Below are 17,169 nucleotides of genomic sequence, written 5' to 3'. Positions count from 1 at the left end.
GAAAGCGCTTGACAACTCGCATGCAGAAATGCAAGTGAAGAACGCTTCACATCCGCATGTCCCTGGCAGGAAAAACACATGTACAATCCGCATGTACAATCCGCATGTACAATCCACATGCGTTTTTTCTGCCAGGGAGATGCAGAAACGCTCAGGAAAAATCTGGAGCATTTCTGCATCGTGGGCACTTAGCCTAACAGATCTCACCTAAGTTGGCTGGATCTACCAACAAATGTCTCCAGTTCATGGCCAGAACAGATGCTAACAAAGTCCTTTTTACTGTTGCACTGCAGACAATAAGAGGTAGCTATGGAGTCAAGAAGATGTCTGGATAAAATTCTATTGCGCTAACAATGTTGATCATATAAGCAATTGTATGAAACACGACACTAAACTGGCATGGATATTGGGGATCCCAGCTGCTGCAGCACCTCAGGTTGGAGGATCCAATATAATAGTAGATTAGTAATGGAAAACTGGTATCCTGCACTGCTGGTATCAGTACTATCAAAAATTCAGTTAGCCATAGGTTTTGTTTTTTACACGTTTCCAAGTTATCCAATTTCAGGAAAAAAGATTCTTGGTGGGGGTTTTTTTTCTGAAGAAGTTTAATTACTTCAAAACGCGTAGAAAATAAAACCATTGGCTAACTGCATTTTTGATTGGATTGATACCAGCAGCGCAGGATACCAGTTTTCCATGCATAAAAAATGAAACCGTTTTACCATTTACCAATGGCTAATTGAATTTTTGATCGGAGCAATAGCACCAGCGCAGGATAAGCGTTTTCCACTGCTGAGCTGCAGACAATGAAGCACATTTATAAAAGCTAGCAATTAATACACCATTCTTTAAAAAAAAAAAAAAAAAAAAAAAATGTTGGAGTACGGTACGCTTGCCTTGAGCAGGATTGAATGTCCATTATTTTTTGCTTTTAGAGAAAAAAAAATCTTTTTAAGGTGCACGCCTCTTAATGTATTGGGTGAGGAGCGAAGTGGCGTGCAGTCAGGGTCTTGAGTAAGATTTGTGACGTAAGAAACGCCACAGCTCATCCTGAATTTGACAACTGGGAGTCTCTGCCTCCCGTCCTGCTTCAGTACTTTGTCAGAGTGGGACAAAAATTATGTGAAAGCCCATTTTGAGCAGCAAAAAATTTTGGGACTTTTTAATCGCTTTTTTACTCCAGTTCTCTGGCATAAAATCTTTGATGAATCAGGGCCACTCTTTGAATAATCTTCCTATTGATTTCAATGGGAAATGTTCAAAAAGGCACATTGCAAAAATGACACCATGTACACTTGGAAATCAATAGGAAACTTATTCAAACTTTAAGTAACTGCTCCAAAATCCATGTAAGAAAATAAGTGTGAACATATGTTACCGGAATATTAATGTATATATGTGACCTCACATCTATTATATGCATACATCATAATAATAAACCAGAAACCTAGGTATCATATGCAAGTACAGGCAGTTTAGGAGACAATATGTGGCATTTGGACCCATTCCACAGTTTGTATTGGCTCGGAACAAGTCGAATCCTTGATAACGATCTCTTTGAAAAGTCAGACTGGGTATGATGCCAACTAAACAGATTGCCATTGAAGCTGGAGTTGATCTCTCCACATCTTTTTGAATTGACATTCTCTAGATGCAATGCACATGTACAACAATAAGTTGTTCCCAAACTGTATAATAATTCTGGCCAAAGGATTCACTTAAAGCTCCTGAGCCCCAATGCAAAATCTTAAGTGCCATGTCCTCTTACCATGTGCCCTTCATAGTTTTTGTGACTTTTTTTAAAAATTTTTTATATGGCTTAAGAGATTTTGGCTCCCCTGAGGCAGCCTGGCTTGGGAGTAACAACCATGTATGTACTTCTCTAGCTTTGACCCTGAGCCTTGATCATCTGTGAAAATCAATAATGGAACTCGTACGATAAAAAATACTGTCTGAATGAGCCCTACCTGTGTTTTTCATGGTTGTAACTCATAACTATTATACTCATTGGGGCTGCTCACGTGTCCATGTATATATGCGGACCGAATGATCCACACAATCAGACTTTTCCGATCTTAATCTCTCATCAAATTCACCAATACAAGTCTATGGGTTTGTGAAAAAAAAATCGGATAGCACTCTGATGCCATCTGTGTGCTGTCCATTTTTTCAAGGACACTGATAGAAGCTTGAGAAACCTCCCATCAGTTTTGTTTTTTCATATGGCTAAAACTGATGCCGCTGACCAAACTCTGGTTCAAAAACTGATGTAGCTGACCAAACCCTGGCAAAAAAAAAAATTTTATGCGTGAGAAAAATCAGACATCAGAGGCTATAGTCACATACAACAGCAGCACTACACTGATGTCTTTTATTATTTTTGTTAACCACCTTAATCTCTGCTGTTCTTAAAATCTAAAAAAAAAAAAAAAATTACGTAAGATGTTTTTTGTTTTTCTTTTTAATTGCATCAACTAGGCGTAATTGTTATACGCTCACAGCACTATAAGCAATAAATTAGCTGTTTGGTGTGAGATCATACGATTACATGAAGCTGTAAATCACAGAATGACAGTGGAATTAATTGTGCAACATGTGAAACTACATGGGTCAAACAAATGTTTGTCAGGCAAGACAGCCGTGAAATATTGATCCACGTATTAAAGTTTCAGGGGAAGACACAGTGATGTGAGATCATAAGGGGATTAGTTGACTACATGGTGTCCTCACTGGTTATGTGGGATGTATATTCTCATCATGCATATCTCTGGTTGTATCATGCAGCTGTAGAAAGATGGTCTCGGCTGATGGTAGCATCCTTCTACACCACTGCCGGGCGTTTCCTTCTCCAATACTTGGGGGCAAGAGTATTGGTGCAGTCTAAAAGCGCTTCTATATTATTCCAAGAAAAAAAAATGTCCTCTGTAATAGACGGCAGACATAATCCGCTATGTTTTAGGGCAATGTCCAGCCAGTCCCTTTTCCTTAATATCCTTGGTCTTCAGAAAAGCAAAGAAATCCACTCGCCTACTGTCGCTGCAGGCTTTATAGTTCTGCAACACACAATTGTTTGGACACTTTTTGGGGTCTTAAGGGCTCCACACTCAAGTACAGTCTCAAGATAGCCTTAGATTTAAAAGTTTTGAGCTTGTTTGCCAAGTGCTGTAAGGGACAAGGAGACAAGCTGCTGCCAAACCCTGTTGACCCCGATACGTTGGAAGGTAGGCTGATTCGCTGAAATCGACAGATTCACAAATTTCCAACACTGTGAAATTGAGAAGAGAACCCGCAACAGAACGCATGTGTATAGTTTAATTGATGATTTGGGCATGATCAAGTGGCCATTTGTATTCAATGCTCGGCCAGCCTTTATTGGGTGGAGGATCAGGAATATTTATTATAGCGCCATTTATTCCATGGTGCTTGACATGTGAAAGAGGGGTATACATAATAAAAAACAAGTACAATCATCACGAATACAAGTCACCGACGACTGGTACAGGATGAGAGAAGACCCTGCCCACGAGGGCTCACAGTCTGCAAAGGATGGGTGGAGATACAGTAGGTGAGGGTAGAGCTGGTCGTGCAGCGGTATGGTGGAGCAATGGTTACTGCAGGTTGTAGGCGTGTCGGAAGAGGTGGGTCTTCAGGTTTCTTTTGAAGGTTTCCACGGTAGGCGAGAGTCTGATATGTTGGGGTAGAGAGATCCAGAGTAGGGGAATGCACGGGAGAAATCTTGTATGCGATTGTTGGAAGAGGAGATAAGAGGGGAGTAGAGAAGGAGATCTTGTGAGGATTGGAGGTTGCATGTAGGTAAGTACCGGGAGACTAGGTATGTTGAAATTAATCATGCCCGATCCTTTGTTCCCAAGGTATTTTGCAGTGGCTTAAGACCTTTTTTGCATGGGCCAAAATTCTGTCCAACCAGGCTTGGAAAAATGGTCATTCCCAAATACTGACCCAGTTAAGGCAGAAATCCACGAACGCTAATGGCATCTTTTATGGAACTTTAACATTCGTTGCCGTCAGTAGCTCATCTCTCTATGTAAACAGGGAATGAGCTGCTGACAGCATGCAAATGGTATAAGGACTGGACAATTTAGTTAAAGTGTAACTAAGCTTTGCTTTATTTTATGCTTTTGTAGCCCCTTAAATTTCTTGTGGATCTGTGAGGGTAGGGCTTTGAAGTCTAAGTCTGAGTCGGTGCCCATTTTGGTGGAGTTGGAGTCTGTATAAACTGGACCGACTCCGAAAATATATAATAAATTGGGTACAGTAGTTCAATGCAGTTTGTGGGGAATATCTTTTCATAAGAATTTGGGAAAGTTATGAAATGTCCTATGTATATCTGTCCTATTCCTGATCTAAGGGTCTAGACTCTTAGCTGAGAAAAATGTGTCCTACCGTAAATGTATCACTTAAACTTAAAGCCATGTATGAGGGAGTTGGAGTCATGGAAATTGAGGAGTCTGAGTCGAAGGTTTGGCTTACCGACTCCACAGCCCTGTGCGGGGGTCCAGGTTCTGAGACGCCCATCGATCACTCAAAAGAGCCAAGCTCAAGAGACAAATACTCACCAGCTGCCTGAGCGTGCGCACAGAGCTCAGTACGGACCCAGTGGAAAACTCTGATCAGACATGTAATTTTGAGGTTGAAACTGATGCATAATTGTGATCCTAAATTGTGCAGTTCTACGACCGCAGCGGCTTAGGCTTGGTGCGTTTTTTTTTTTTCTTTTTTTGCTCACAAGCATGACCGCAATGTATGAACAAAGCTTTAACGGGTGTAAGTATATTGTTAATCAATGATTATTCTGCGCAGAAATGTGCCTTTACCCATTCAGAGAGGAGAGGGCGTTCAGCCAACATCTCCCGAATGTGTGAGAGCTGCAGATAGTAGTTTATTCTTTTTATTTTTGTGTGGAATAACTAGTAAAGGCGATGGATTGTTGTAATATTTTCAAAGCCTACCAGGATAAAGGCGTTCTAGTAGGGTCATTTCTGTGGAGTGATGGTTTGATAGTGACGTAATGAGATAATGAAGGTAATTAATCCCATTTTGTCAGGTACTATGGTAGCTCTTTAATCCTCCGCTGTCAATTTTCGAGATGAAACGCTGATTCTATTTTTGTTTCTCTTTACATTGTCTGACGAAGATGGTAATTGTGCCTCGTGTGCTCTGGGGAGTACCGGGAATTGTTGTGATCAGAACAATTACTAACTTCACAGTAAAATAATTCGTAATAATTTAGTGCGTACATAAATGTTAGCAATTTCTCACTGCACAAGTCTTTTATTCTAATCCTTCGAGGTAACTGAAGGTCTTCATGACCATTGTAATATGAGCAGGTGATCACTTGGAGCAAAAAATGAAAACTACTAACTTTTTTAGTTTTTTGGTGTTGGGTTTAGCTGGATGAAAACATGGGATAGTCAGATGAGGGGAGGTGTCAGACAACGGATTATTCCTCAAGGTTGGCTGCTCACCATTTCGGAGCAAGCACATCTATGGGATAATTTAGAAATGGATGACATTACTTCACCTCATAATTGATATGTTGAAGAGTTGGTGCAAATTTCTTTGTACATCCCAGTCTATTGGGCACAACAGTCAATGGAAGTCTTCAGAGGCTGGACAGACATCTGTCTGAGATGGTTTAGTGACTCCTGCATTGAGCAGGGGGTTGGACACGATGATCGTGGAGGTCCCTTCCAACTCTTAACATTCTATGATTCGGCCACAGACCACTATTGTGGCTGATGGACTGAGATGTGCAGATCGATTTGCACCAACCTTAATGTGTTGCATATATTACCTTCTACTTTTTTCCTCCAGGTTATTGAAAGTTAATGTCACAATAAGGCCCACTTCACATGCCAGTTTTCGTTGCTGAAATACATGTCAGATTTTATGCTTAAGTGAGAACATATCCATAAAGGGGTTGTCTGGTTTATAAAAGCCCCTGTGTGAGCTGATGGGGAACCTAATTGGGGCCCCCTAAATTCAGCTAGTACACAGACAGCCCAATGATTTCTATGGTGAACATGCTGTCATATCGGAGACCACTCTTTTCAGAATGTGGCCCCTTGCTCGGCCCGGGTTTCCGCCTCTCCTGGGAACCCCAGCAGACAGCTAATTTTGATGGGGAAGCTGAAATGTATTTACTATATGGTGGCTATTCAGAAGAATGGCTGACCTTGTAGTACGGCGGCTGCTCAAATCTGCCAGTAGGGCAGCCGCTCATGCAAAGTGGGTCTCTGTCTTGGCTCCTAGATGACAATCCCAAGAAGAAAATCTGTCTCTCCTTTCATTATGTAAACAATGGTGCAGCGGTCTCGGGGAGCGCCAAAGGAATACTGGACAATTTAATAGATGATAACCAACCTTTTATTCTTCCTCCAATACCACTGCCACAACGCGTTTCGACTGTCTAAGCCGTCTTCATCTTCATCATCCTTTTATTATGTCCGTATGACCTTATGATGCACACTTTAAAGACGTAAAAGGTTGTAGGGAACATTTTCTTCACCCTAGAAAGTGTCGTCATATGATGGTTTATACATACATAAAGTGATTTTATTTTCAATGGGTATGTGGACGTATTAATACTGTATTGACATCAGTGTGTGCACACAGCAGTACAGATTGCATTTATGCGCTCTTGGTCTGGTGACCTACAAGAACCTCCATGACTAAGAGCAGACACCATCCATAATTGTCTCAAGCTTTGTGTTGCTACGGTATATAGATACACTGGGATAGAGGTTATTTCACCTATTTAACAATATGAGAAAACTCTTTGCCTTAACATTTACCATCTTTTAAGACAGATTATATTTTTTAAGTAAAGCAGCTTTGCATATTCAAGAAATTGAAATGGATAGCGAAGTTTAGTAAGCAGTCAGCATTATGGTGCTTCTTCACATAAATCCATAGCCGTTCTCCGTGATTTCATTTTAATCACTGTGATGACCACAGAGCCAATTTAATAGCGATGTGTAGACCTGGACATGAGCGTAAATCCCCATGGCCTCAATCCTAGCAATTTTCCAATGATGTAGGTCAGGTTTGTGTTTATTTTGTATACTCAATGGGGCTGCCAACAAAGTTGGGCTCCGCAGCTTGCCGTTTTAAGATGGCATTCCTTGATCATTTAAGCTCGTAGAAGAATAGTTGTGCCACCCAACTATTTTTTTTTTTGTGCTTAAAGGGATATTCCAGGCTAAACAAGTCCATTGGCTAGATGATAAATGTTAGATCAATGTGGGTCCACCGACTGCAAGGACAGAGGACTGTTCTGCCCTGACTGCAAGGTGACAACGGAGGAGTTGAATATTATGGCAGATCATGCATGCACCTCGACCATCCATTACAGTATGTCATTGATTGATGATACCTAAAGATAGCTGAGCGTTGTGCTGCTCTTTGCCATCTTTGTCCGTGTCAAAGACGACAAAGAACAGCAAAACACTTAGCTATGGTCAGTGTCCTACTTTAATGGAGCTTCGAGGTGCATGTGCGACTGGCCATAATATTCAGCTGCCCCTAGCCATGATCTTGCAGTAAGGGAAGAATCTTCCTTTCTGCTAATCTGTGATTGTCACAGTAGTGGGACCCACATTCATTTAAATGAGTTGTCCGGCCTGAGGTCACAAGTCTGCACTGCAGTCACTCTGTGACATCGCGCGCTGTCAGGATTGTCTGGTGCCGGGAGCAGGCAGTGATGTGACAACAAGTTATGTAATTTGCATACTTCCAGCCACATTCCAACTAGACTTGCCCGGCCTCGTCCAATACACTTGCATTCGGCAACGCCGCACCCATTTAGTCTGCATGTGACCACATGTATGCAAATCTCATGCGCCCGCCATGTGAGGATTCAGAAGTCTGCAGTCACATAGGCTACAAATCTGCAGTCACTTGAAGACCGGACAACCCCAAGGGTCAGCACGACCCCTCCATGGTGTTTCTAGCATTGGCAAAGATTTATACTATCTGTGATGAGTGTACTTTGTCTGTAGTCACTGTTGGAGTACAGAACACATGGAAAAGTGGTGTTTATGGGTGGTGTACCTCTAAATATATGGTAAACGGCAGGTATACAGGATACCGCTCCCACTTGTGTGACCTCACACTTGGAAACCTGAATTTGTGGGGAAAAAAAATGAGGCGAGTCCCTCTAATAGTGTGTGAACTTTACAAGTGTTAACAGGTTTCTGGTGCTCTTGCATAGGAGTAGCCTGCGTTTTCTCTATAGATTCGCTTTTAATTGGCACCTCTGGGCATAGCGCAGCTTTGTTTATATCTTGTTATAGCAGTCAGACAAGAGATTAAGAGGATTCTTAATTGATTCACAACAACATAAATCTGATTTTTTTTTTTTTTTTATTATTTTTACTCCTTTTAAATCTGCATAGGAGCTGAGGCTTGTCTGCCTTAATTATTTTCTGTACTGTCACACAGCATGACATTTATAGATTTGTTTGTTTGATTGTGCCAATAACAAAGCAATTGCTACTTGCCAAAGTACAGCGAAAGATGAATGAAGTATTGTTCTACCTCAGCAATTTCCAAAATGTGTTCATGTAAAAGACAAATTATGACTTGTACCTTGGGGCTCAACCAACGCCTTTTTATTTTTACATCTTTCTTCAGTTTTTATTAACGTTTTAAAGATGTATTAGTACTACCTGTATCCGATCTGTGTGTTCATACAACCACCTATAATATCCATGTCTGATCTTGCAGATGGTGGCCACAACATCAGACAAAGACTTGTATATCGACAACACTTCGGTTGAAGAATCCTCCGGAGTATACCCAATTGATGATGATGACTACTCATCTGGTTCAGGATCAGGTACAGTAATAAAATCTTGCTCCAAAACTGTTAATTGATCTACTAGTCACTTAACATGTTCACATTTGTCACCCGATTCCCCCCCAGACTTGTACAATAACCCTTCCTCACTTGTAAATGGTTGAAAGATGGAAGGTTGGCAAAGTTGGAGCAGCAATATTGTAATTTTCTCTTGCTGGAAATGGTACATCAAGCTATCAAAATCTCGTCTCCTAATCAACATTTTATGACTTTTCTCTAAAACTGATCCCTAAACCTCTGTGAATAGGGTTGCCACAATGTACTAATATAGTCTACTAATTAAAGGGGTTAAAAAACCAAGCAATGTGAACTGAGGTCTAAGATGGTAGACATGCAAGAAATAGGAGCATGTTCACACTAGCAAAAAGAAGCAAAACCTACAAAAGACAAAAGACAAAAATATATCTCATACCCTACCATCATTATATATAAATGTAAAGCAAAGTTGCATAATAAATATAGGGTACTTAGTGAACTATTTTTGATCAAAAAAAGTATACAAGCCGTCCCACCAGCGGCAAGGTGACCCTAAATTGGGACGGTACCTATACTGCCTATATTAAAAACCTTACTGTATATCAAAGTTGAAGTAATGCATATAAAAGGGTAGACAAATAGGACCGGGTCCCAACTGCAGACCACCCAGGCCCGTGGTAAGCTACATATATACCAGTCAGCTCAACAAAGGGGATGCCACACCCTTAAAGGGGTTAGGCTGACATGGCATAACAATCAGCGGCTCCTAATGGGCTGAAGTTCTCGCACTAAAGAGGTTCTTTCGAATTAGCAGATGTGTAATTATTTGTAATTTTTTAGTGCTAGGGTGGAAGGCAGCTTTAAGAATTGTGGTATAATCAATATACCGGGTGCCCTCCTGCCCCTCTTTCTCCATTCTGAGGCCCCATTCTCTTCACAACCTGACCACCACGGTCTTAGGAAGCCTGAAACATGCCCCTTCTTCCACCACAGTGGCGATGAAGTCAGCCCTGGTTCTACCAGAGGGCAGTGGAGGGGTTGAGTCTTGGGAGGTCTAAGATCACTTTCGATAGGGAATGTGAGAAAGTGGTGGCCAGTTTGTGAAGAAGAGAACAGCGCTCCAACTGAGCGGAATGGTGTCTCATGAAAAGATACCTGTCCCACATATAATCACAAATTATGTGGTTTACAAAATGCATCTTGATGGAATTTCTTAATTATCAGCATCCGTTCTCTGGCTTATCCTACTGGTCGATTTGGTTTAGCTTCCCGCTAAACTACATCCACATGTTTTTATGGCCAAAAAGTCTCTACAACGCATAATCCATGTGATGCATGGAATATACACCAGGTTTGGCATAAATGAGATTTATCTTGTCAAATCTCCCCACTCAGTTCTATTTTTTTCTAAACTCTGAGCGGAGGGTGAACTTTCTCAGATCTACAGTCTTGGGGTAGGTGCACAAATGGAGTTTTTTGAAAAAAAAACTGAAAAATCGTTTACAAATATAATGGGAGCTGTTTTTTAAAAAAAACACTTTGTTGTTCATATATTCAGTTTTTGGAGTGGCGTTTTTTTTTTCTGCTTCAAGTGTTTTTCAAAACAGGTCGGGAAAAAAAAAGTGTATGTTATTCAAAGCGTCTCGTGATGGAATCTGCTCCAAAGTAGGCACTGTCCAATCAGAAAGCTGCAAAAAAATGCTTTAGAAAACACTCTTCCAATCCGCTTTAGGATACAAAAAACTCTTCCAAAAACAACCTAGAGGAGTGTTTCCCAAAGCCGTTCATTCTAGAAAACTTGTTGTTTTTGACCACCTCAAAAAAACCTCGGGGTGCATGTACCCTTATAATGCCCTCAAATTCCATCTAGAAGTAAAGGGGCCATTAATATCTATTCGTTGATTATGATGAGGAGAAGATTGTAGTATTAGGACCATGACGATTATGTCTTCGTTTTTCTACATGGTCTCATGAAATATTACAGACAAACTAATTTTGTTGTGTAATTTGTTTGTACTAGATGTCTATGAATCTCAAAATCATTTTCATAATGTTCATGGTAATGTTTTATCAGGAGTTGTAGACGTTGATGACCAAGACATGGCAGTAGAACTTACGACCCTTAAAGCACTTCCAGAAGATCTACCAACCAGTCCTTCTCCAGTAGTGGAGATGACTACGCCAAAGATGCAGACAAACATAGTCGTAAATCCAGAGGTATGTCCTTTCTCCAACACTATATATTTTTTTGTCATTTGGCCCAGTGATCCTTCAACATTATCTTCTAATATGGCAGGGTCAACTTCTCAAAAGTGACAGATCTACTTTATATTTACACAGTAACACAGACTTCATCAACTCGAGTAAAAAAAAAAAAAAAAAACGTTGGCCTGGTATTTGTTTGTTTCACCGAATAGAAGTGTTGAAATGTAAATGGCTCGCCTAGTCACCTACCTGCGTTTACCAGACTCCCTCTATCGCCTATACGTACACTTGCCATTTGGGTCTACTGTTTGTTTTTCCATGATAAGTTAAGGAATTACATTTTCAGGGCTGGCCACTTATGTCGCATTGTTAAATCAGTACGTATGTCTTGTTTAGGAGCCTGTGGAAAAGAGTAATAAAGAACTATTAGAACGTAACTCTGAGGTGGAGGTGTACACAGAGAAGCAGTCAGAGAACCTATTCCACAGAACAGAAGTACTTGCAGGTGAGCATTGAAGTTGGGTATAAATGTGTTTTATGTGTCACTGATCACACACACACACACACACACACACACACACACACACACAATTTTTGACATGACTACAATAAGCACAAGTTTATTCAATCTATTTTACTTTGCGAACGTATATACTTCCTGTAAAATATGGGTAATGTCACACGACAGTTTTCTTGACATCTGAGAAACTGTCAAATTTTTTTCTGCTCAGTGGCATCAGTTTTTTCCTCAAGCATTGAGAGAAGAAAAAAAAATTTCTCCACTTTGTCAGTCCATGAAAATCGCATCGCACTCGGATAACAGTTATCAGAGCGCTGTCAGATTTTTTTTTCACAGGCCCATAGACTTGCATTGATTATTTTGAGCTGACACTCAGTGTGTCCAATTTTTTTTACGTAGACTACTCGGTCCGAGGTAAAAATCTGATCTCTGCAAAACCCCATGGAATATCATGGGTACGAGTGCTGTCCATGAAAAACACTCGAATAGCACTCGGATGAGCTGGTTGGAAGAGAACAACGGCACTCCTTTGATGAATAGGTGCACGGATAGGATCCCATCACTTACGATACAATAAATCGGTATAATCCGGCACGCTCAACAATTGATATTTATTGAAATTAAGAAATGGTGTATAAAAATGACGTTTCAGTCTAATCTACTTTCCTCAGATGTACACTAGAGACATATTCATAAATGCATGGACATTTGACTCCAGCTGTACAAAATTCAAAAATGGCAGCCCCCATTCATTGGTTATGAACTTATGGTTAAATGCCTGGTGTGATGGCGTCATCCGTTTGCAGTGATCGCTGGTTCATGTGACTCGGGTGAAATAATCTGTTGTGTGCACAAGCCCTTAGAGTGTAATAATACTTCACAGCCAAACTACCACTGTAACTTTTTATGGATAGGAGACTACAGTCCTGGCATTAAACTCTCCTTTCTACTGATCACCAGATGGTTTTAGTTTTGCTGCTCCAGAAGGTGAATCAAAGTTAAAAACTAAAAATTCAGCCCTGGGACAAAGTCATTGAGCTACACATACTTCCAAAATTGAATTTCTCCATAGTTGATATAAATACTTTTATGCCCCAAAATGACAAAAGTATTCTCAGAGTGATACCTTTATTGGCTAACCAGAACAAAATATATATGCAAGCTTTCAGAGCGAAGAGGCTCCTTCCTCAGGCAATATTACGGAAAGAAAAATTAATATGCAATATTGCCTGAGGAAGGAGCCTCTGTTCTCTGAAAGCTTGTGTGTATCTGAGTCATATATATATAATTTTCTGGTTGGCCAATAAATGTATTTTTGTTAGCCAATAAACATATCACTCAGAGAATACTTTTATCGTTTTTGGAGATAAGTATTTACATCGATTTTTCTGGTTAACACGGTACCACAATATAACTTTGTATTGTATATCAACTATGGAGATATACAATACAAAGAAGTCAAATCTAGAGGTGAACAAAAAGATTTGCAGGACCCATATAAGGTGTCTATGTCAGTACTCCTTGGCAGCCGGACCAGGGCATTGAGAACTGGAATGATTTGGGACCTTTTATGATTACTAGCCCCCACAATGCCATGAGGTGTGTGGCCTCACATGATATCACAAGATGGGACAATAATCACAAGAGATGTTCAGGATGCTGGGGCATTTCAGTGCCTGATCTAGGAAGGTCGACCTGGCCCAACACCACAATGCATCGGCATGCACACCAGACCAGGCTACCCGAATTGTTTTTTGCTCCGTTTTAGTTGGAACCACTCCACACGTTCAATTTGAGCTAATGCAGTTACAGAAAGAAACTTTCCTTGATTGCAGCGAAATGGTGACTGAGGATCACATGACTTCTGTTTTCACAGATTCATGCCATCTGCCTTCACCATAGAATTCAATAGTGAGTTGTTCTTCCAACAGATACAAATCCCACCTATTCAATTATCCCATTCCATCCCCGCGCTGACAGAGTGATTACAGACAGCTCCTGCCAGTGATTCTGCTGCCTCCGCTGACGTCATGTTGACAGACCAACGTTGATGGAGGCGTGACTGCTGACGTCATGTTGATTGACAAGCTGGCTCCCCGCTGCCTAACTGAGTGGAGTCGTCAGTCAGCATTACCATCAGCAGCAACACCCCGTCAACAGAGCAGCCTGGAAGAAGAAGCTGCTCTGTGGACGTGGAGCATCTGACTTGCCGGCTGGAACATTAGAACACTGATTGCATACTCTTGTCTAGTGTAGGGCAAGCTGAACATGAAGGACAACCATTCAGTGTGGCACTTGGGGCCCCGACTACAAGACTAATGCTACTTCTAAGATAACACGCATCTAATCTTGTTTTGCAGCGGTCATTGCTGGTGGAGGCATCGGTTTCCTTTTTGCAGTTTTCTTAATCTTGCTGCTGGTTTACCGCATGAGAAAGAAGGATGAGGGCAGCTACGACCTTGGAGAACGAAAACCATCCAGTGCTGTCTACCAAAAGGCACCAACTAAAGAATTTTATGCATAAAATCTACTATAGTGTCTCTTTTTTATGAGATTACTGAACTTCTTTTTTTTTTTTTTTTTTTTCTTTTAAATAAAGCTTTTGCATAGAATAATGAAGATTTCATTTTTTTTTTTTTTTTTTTTTCATTAAAGAGCCTCGGAGGCAACTTTATAACATGAGAAAAAAAAATCCCATTGTATTTAAAAAAAGAAAAAAAAATGAAAACACTTTTCATGTATTCCTTAATATAAAAAAAGAAAAACAAAAAAAAATCCCTGAATTTTTGAGTGGGTAGCAGTGGCAGAGTATTATCTTCTAAGACCATTGGTTTTCACCAAGATGTCTCAGACCTTTATGCATAATCATACAAACCAAGCCCTGAAAAATGGTTTCTTTTTCAATAGTCGGGTCTATGGCAGGTTGTTGAATATTTCTAGCATGTCTCGGATCTTTCAAAATTTAGTTCTATTTCATTAATTTATCTGTTTCCAAATAAATGCCTTTAGTAGTTGTCATGGTGCAATTGTCTTAGAATTCAGATATACGGTATAATAGTGTAAATGTACTTTTTTTTTTTTTCTATGTAAACAAAGGAAATCTGTATAAATCTGTGTAATGATATTCATTTTTTTTTTACACTTACGCTGTTTTTGTTTTGTTTTTTTTTCAGTGTACTTTCTGACCGATTTATGCTGACTAATATGTAAAAAGAGAAATGGAATAGCTGTATACAAGCGGTTACTTACAGTAGTAAAGCTACTCTTTTTTTTAAAGGTGCATTTTCTCTTAAAGGGGATATCCGGGACTTTGTAAAAAAAAAAAAAAAAAAAATGTGCCAAAGCGCTAACAGGCATGTAGTTTCTACCTACCTTACCGGCCTGTTGTGCACAGTGCCGGTCTTCTCACAGACCGCTCCTGCCGGTGATTCAGCTGCCTCTGCTGACGTCACGTCGACAGAGCGGCAGCTTCTTTTCCACTATTGACAGGGCGTGACTTCAGACCTCATTCTGATTGACAGCTGCATCCCCAAGTTAGGCAGCGGGAATCCAGCTGTCAATCAGAATGACGTCGTCGGCAGTGCGGAAAAGAATCCGCTGCTCTGTCGACGTGACGTCAGCAGGAGCGGTCTGTGACCGACCGGGAAAGAACGGCGCCGCTACTTCATGCCTGTTAGTGCTTAGGCCCTTTTTTTGTTTTTCAGAAAGTCCCGGATATATACCCTTTTTAAGTGAAATTGGATTTTGGATATTTTTGGAATCTTCTGCAGTACGCACGTTCTAACTGAGGTTTACAGGAGAGAATTTGTTACATTTTTCACCTGTTCAAGTTCACAAAACTTTATATTTTTTATAAAAAATTTAGTAATTTGTAGGGGGAAAGTATTTTTTCTTTGCAAACTCAATAGTTGTGGCTCTTCCCATACTTCCTGAAATTTTTTTTTTATTTTCAATAAAATGGAAGCTGTAGTTTCTATTCTTTTTGTTTACATTGTTTTATGTAGGAATATTTAGTTGAGTTGTATTTTTTTAATTTACTTTATGGTTTTCCAATTTGGACATTTACATGCTGTGACTAAAGTTGGGATAAAAAATAAAAAAAAAACTGTTGGTGGAGGTGCTGGAATTTGAGGGAGGGAAGATCTAGCACTTTGGCAATTTCCTTTGGCCGCGATGGTAAATTTCCTCAAATTACACTGTAGCAAAACTTTCATATCGTGTAGGAACCTATTCTGGTTAACCCCCAAAAAGTTTTTTTTTTTTTTCTTTTAATTGGAAGAATTTGGCTCCTTTTTTTTTTAACCAGTTAGGTATTCTAGTTAACAATAATTTTTTTTTTTTTTTTGTAAAAGTAGAGATTATAGGTGTAGATTTCAGAGAGGTACTTTCATTTTGTCTTCTTGATGGCAAAGATTTACTTTCCGCATATCTACGCAACATTTAAAGTCCGTTCCTTTAAAAAAGGACACGCTATAATTTTTTTAGGTATGATATTGGTATGAAAATAGAAAAATGGAAACTTATTCTCTCCAATCCAAACCCAAGCCTTAGAAATGAGGTTCAGTTAATTTTTAGGAGTGGATGCACCTTTGCCGACTCCCGTACAGGAGCGGGCCAGTCATACATTGCATATAATGATGTGCGGATGAATCTGGCTACTAATGTATTACATATGTGATGAACCAGAATGAGACAGTAAGAGGCTCCTCAGGAGTCTGAAAGCCACAGGATGCCTAATCCTGGTATGGACAATGGGGATGAGCCAAATCCAAAGACTACAACAGTATTCTGACAAAGTTGCAGAAGTCCACGGCCACTGTACAAACTCCTTCCCATTCTATTTACTTTTTCTGAAGGTACGACTAGGAGTTTTAAGAGCAATTTTTGTCGTTTTCACCATGCATTTAAGTTGTAAAGTCTTTTTAAGCCTTTAAAGTGCCTATGATTCCATGTAAATTGTTGCAGACTGTGTTACAGAGTGTATGACGGTAAAAAAAAAAAAAAAATGTTGGTATTTTATAAGCACAGAAAAAAATATTGGTAATTTTGTAGTCTTACATCAATAGACAAAAAATGTAACTTGGGAACATAAACACTACTAAATAAAAAAAAACATGTGGCCTAATAGCGACTGTTACGTGTCATTATTTCTCATCACACGGCTTTATAATAATCTGGAATTGGGTTTCTATCTTAGTTTATGGGCTTTTATCAAATGTGTGTGAATTTTAAATAAAAGGTTGGAGGAAACAACAAACCTATATTACCAATAGGGTGGTGATAAAGTAAAGATCTGAAATGTTCTTCAAAGGGAATGCGGAAAACAAAACTTGAAAAGAAAAACTCTTTACTATTGAATATGTGTCTTCTAGAGCAGGGGTCTCAAACTCAGCTGGGCATATGGGCCGCACACGGAAAAACATTTAATTTGGGGGGCCGCATTATTTGCATGACAAAGTGACATTTTTAGTGATACCATTTTATTTTCTATACACCTTTTGAACTGGTCCTCATATTGCAGACATGGTCTCCCCTCCAGGTCCCCCATATTGCAGACATGGTCCCCCATATTGCAGACATGGTC

At 39.9% G+C, this 17,169-nt stretch overlaps 1 protein-coding gene across 1 annotated transcript in view; it reads left to right on the top strand.

The window, feature by feature from the left end:
- SDC2 (syndecan 2) overlaps positions 1-15,534 on the top strand; it is a 90,122-nt gene extending 74,588 nt beyond the window's left edge. The window contains exons 2-5 of the mRNA XM_073679640.1: positions 8,752-8,863; positions 10,935-11,077; positions 11,462-11,570; positions 13,946-15,534. Of these exons, the coding sequence (XP_073535741.1) occupies positions 8,752-8,863; positions 10,935-11,077; positions 11,462-11,570; positions 13,946-14,109 (528 nt within the window). The 3' untranslated portion in view covers positions 14,110-15,534. The remainder of the gene's footprint in view (positions 1-8,751; positions 8,864-10,934; positions 11,078-11,461; positions 11,571-13,945) is intronic.
- Positions 15,535-17,169: the final 1,635 nt, after the last annotated feature.

The sequence above is a fragment of the Phyllobates terribilis genome, unplaced genomic scaffold (assembly GCF_046119375.1).
Source record: "Phyllobates terribilis strain yellow unplaced genomic scaffold, ASM4611937v1 Scaffold_4__5_contigs__length_816908805, whole genome shotgun sequence".
NCBI lineage: Eukaryota > Metazoa > Chordata > Amphibia > Anura > Dendrobatidae > Phyllobates > Phyllobates terribilis.
The sequence above is the reverse complement of the archived record's forward strand: the minus strand, read 5'-3'. Positions and strand labels throughout refer to the sequence as shown.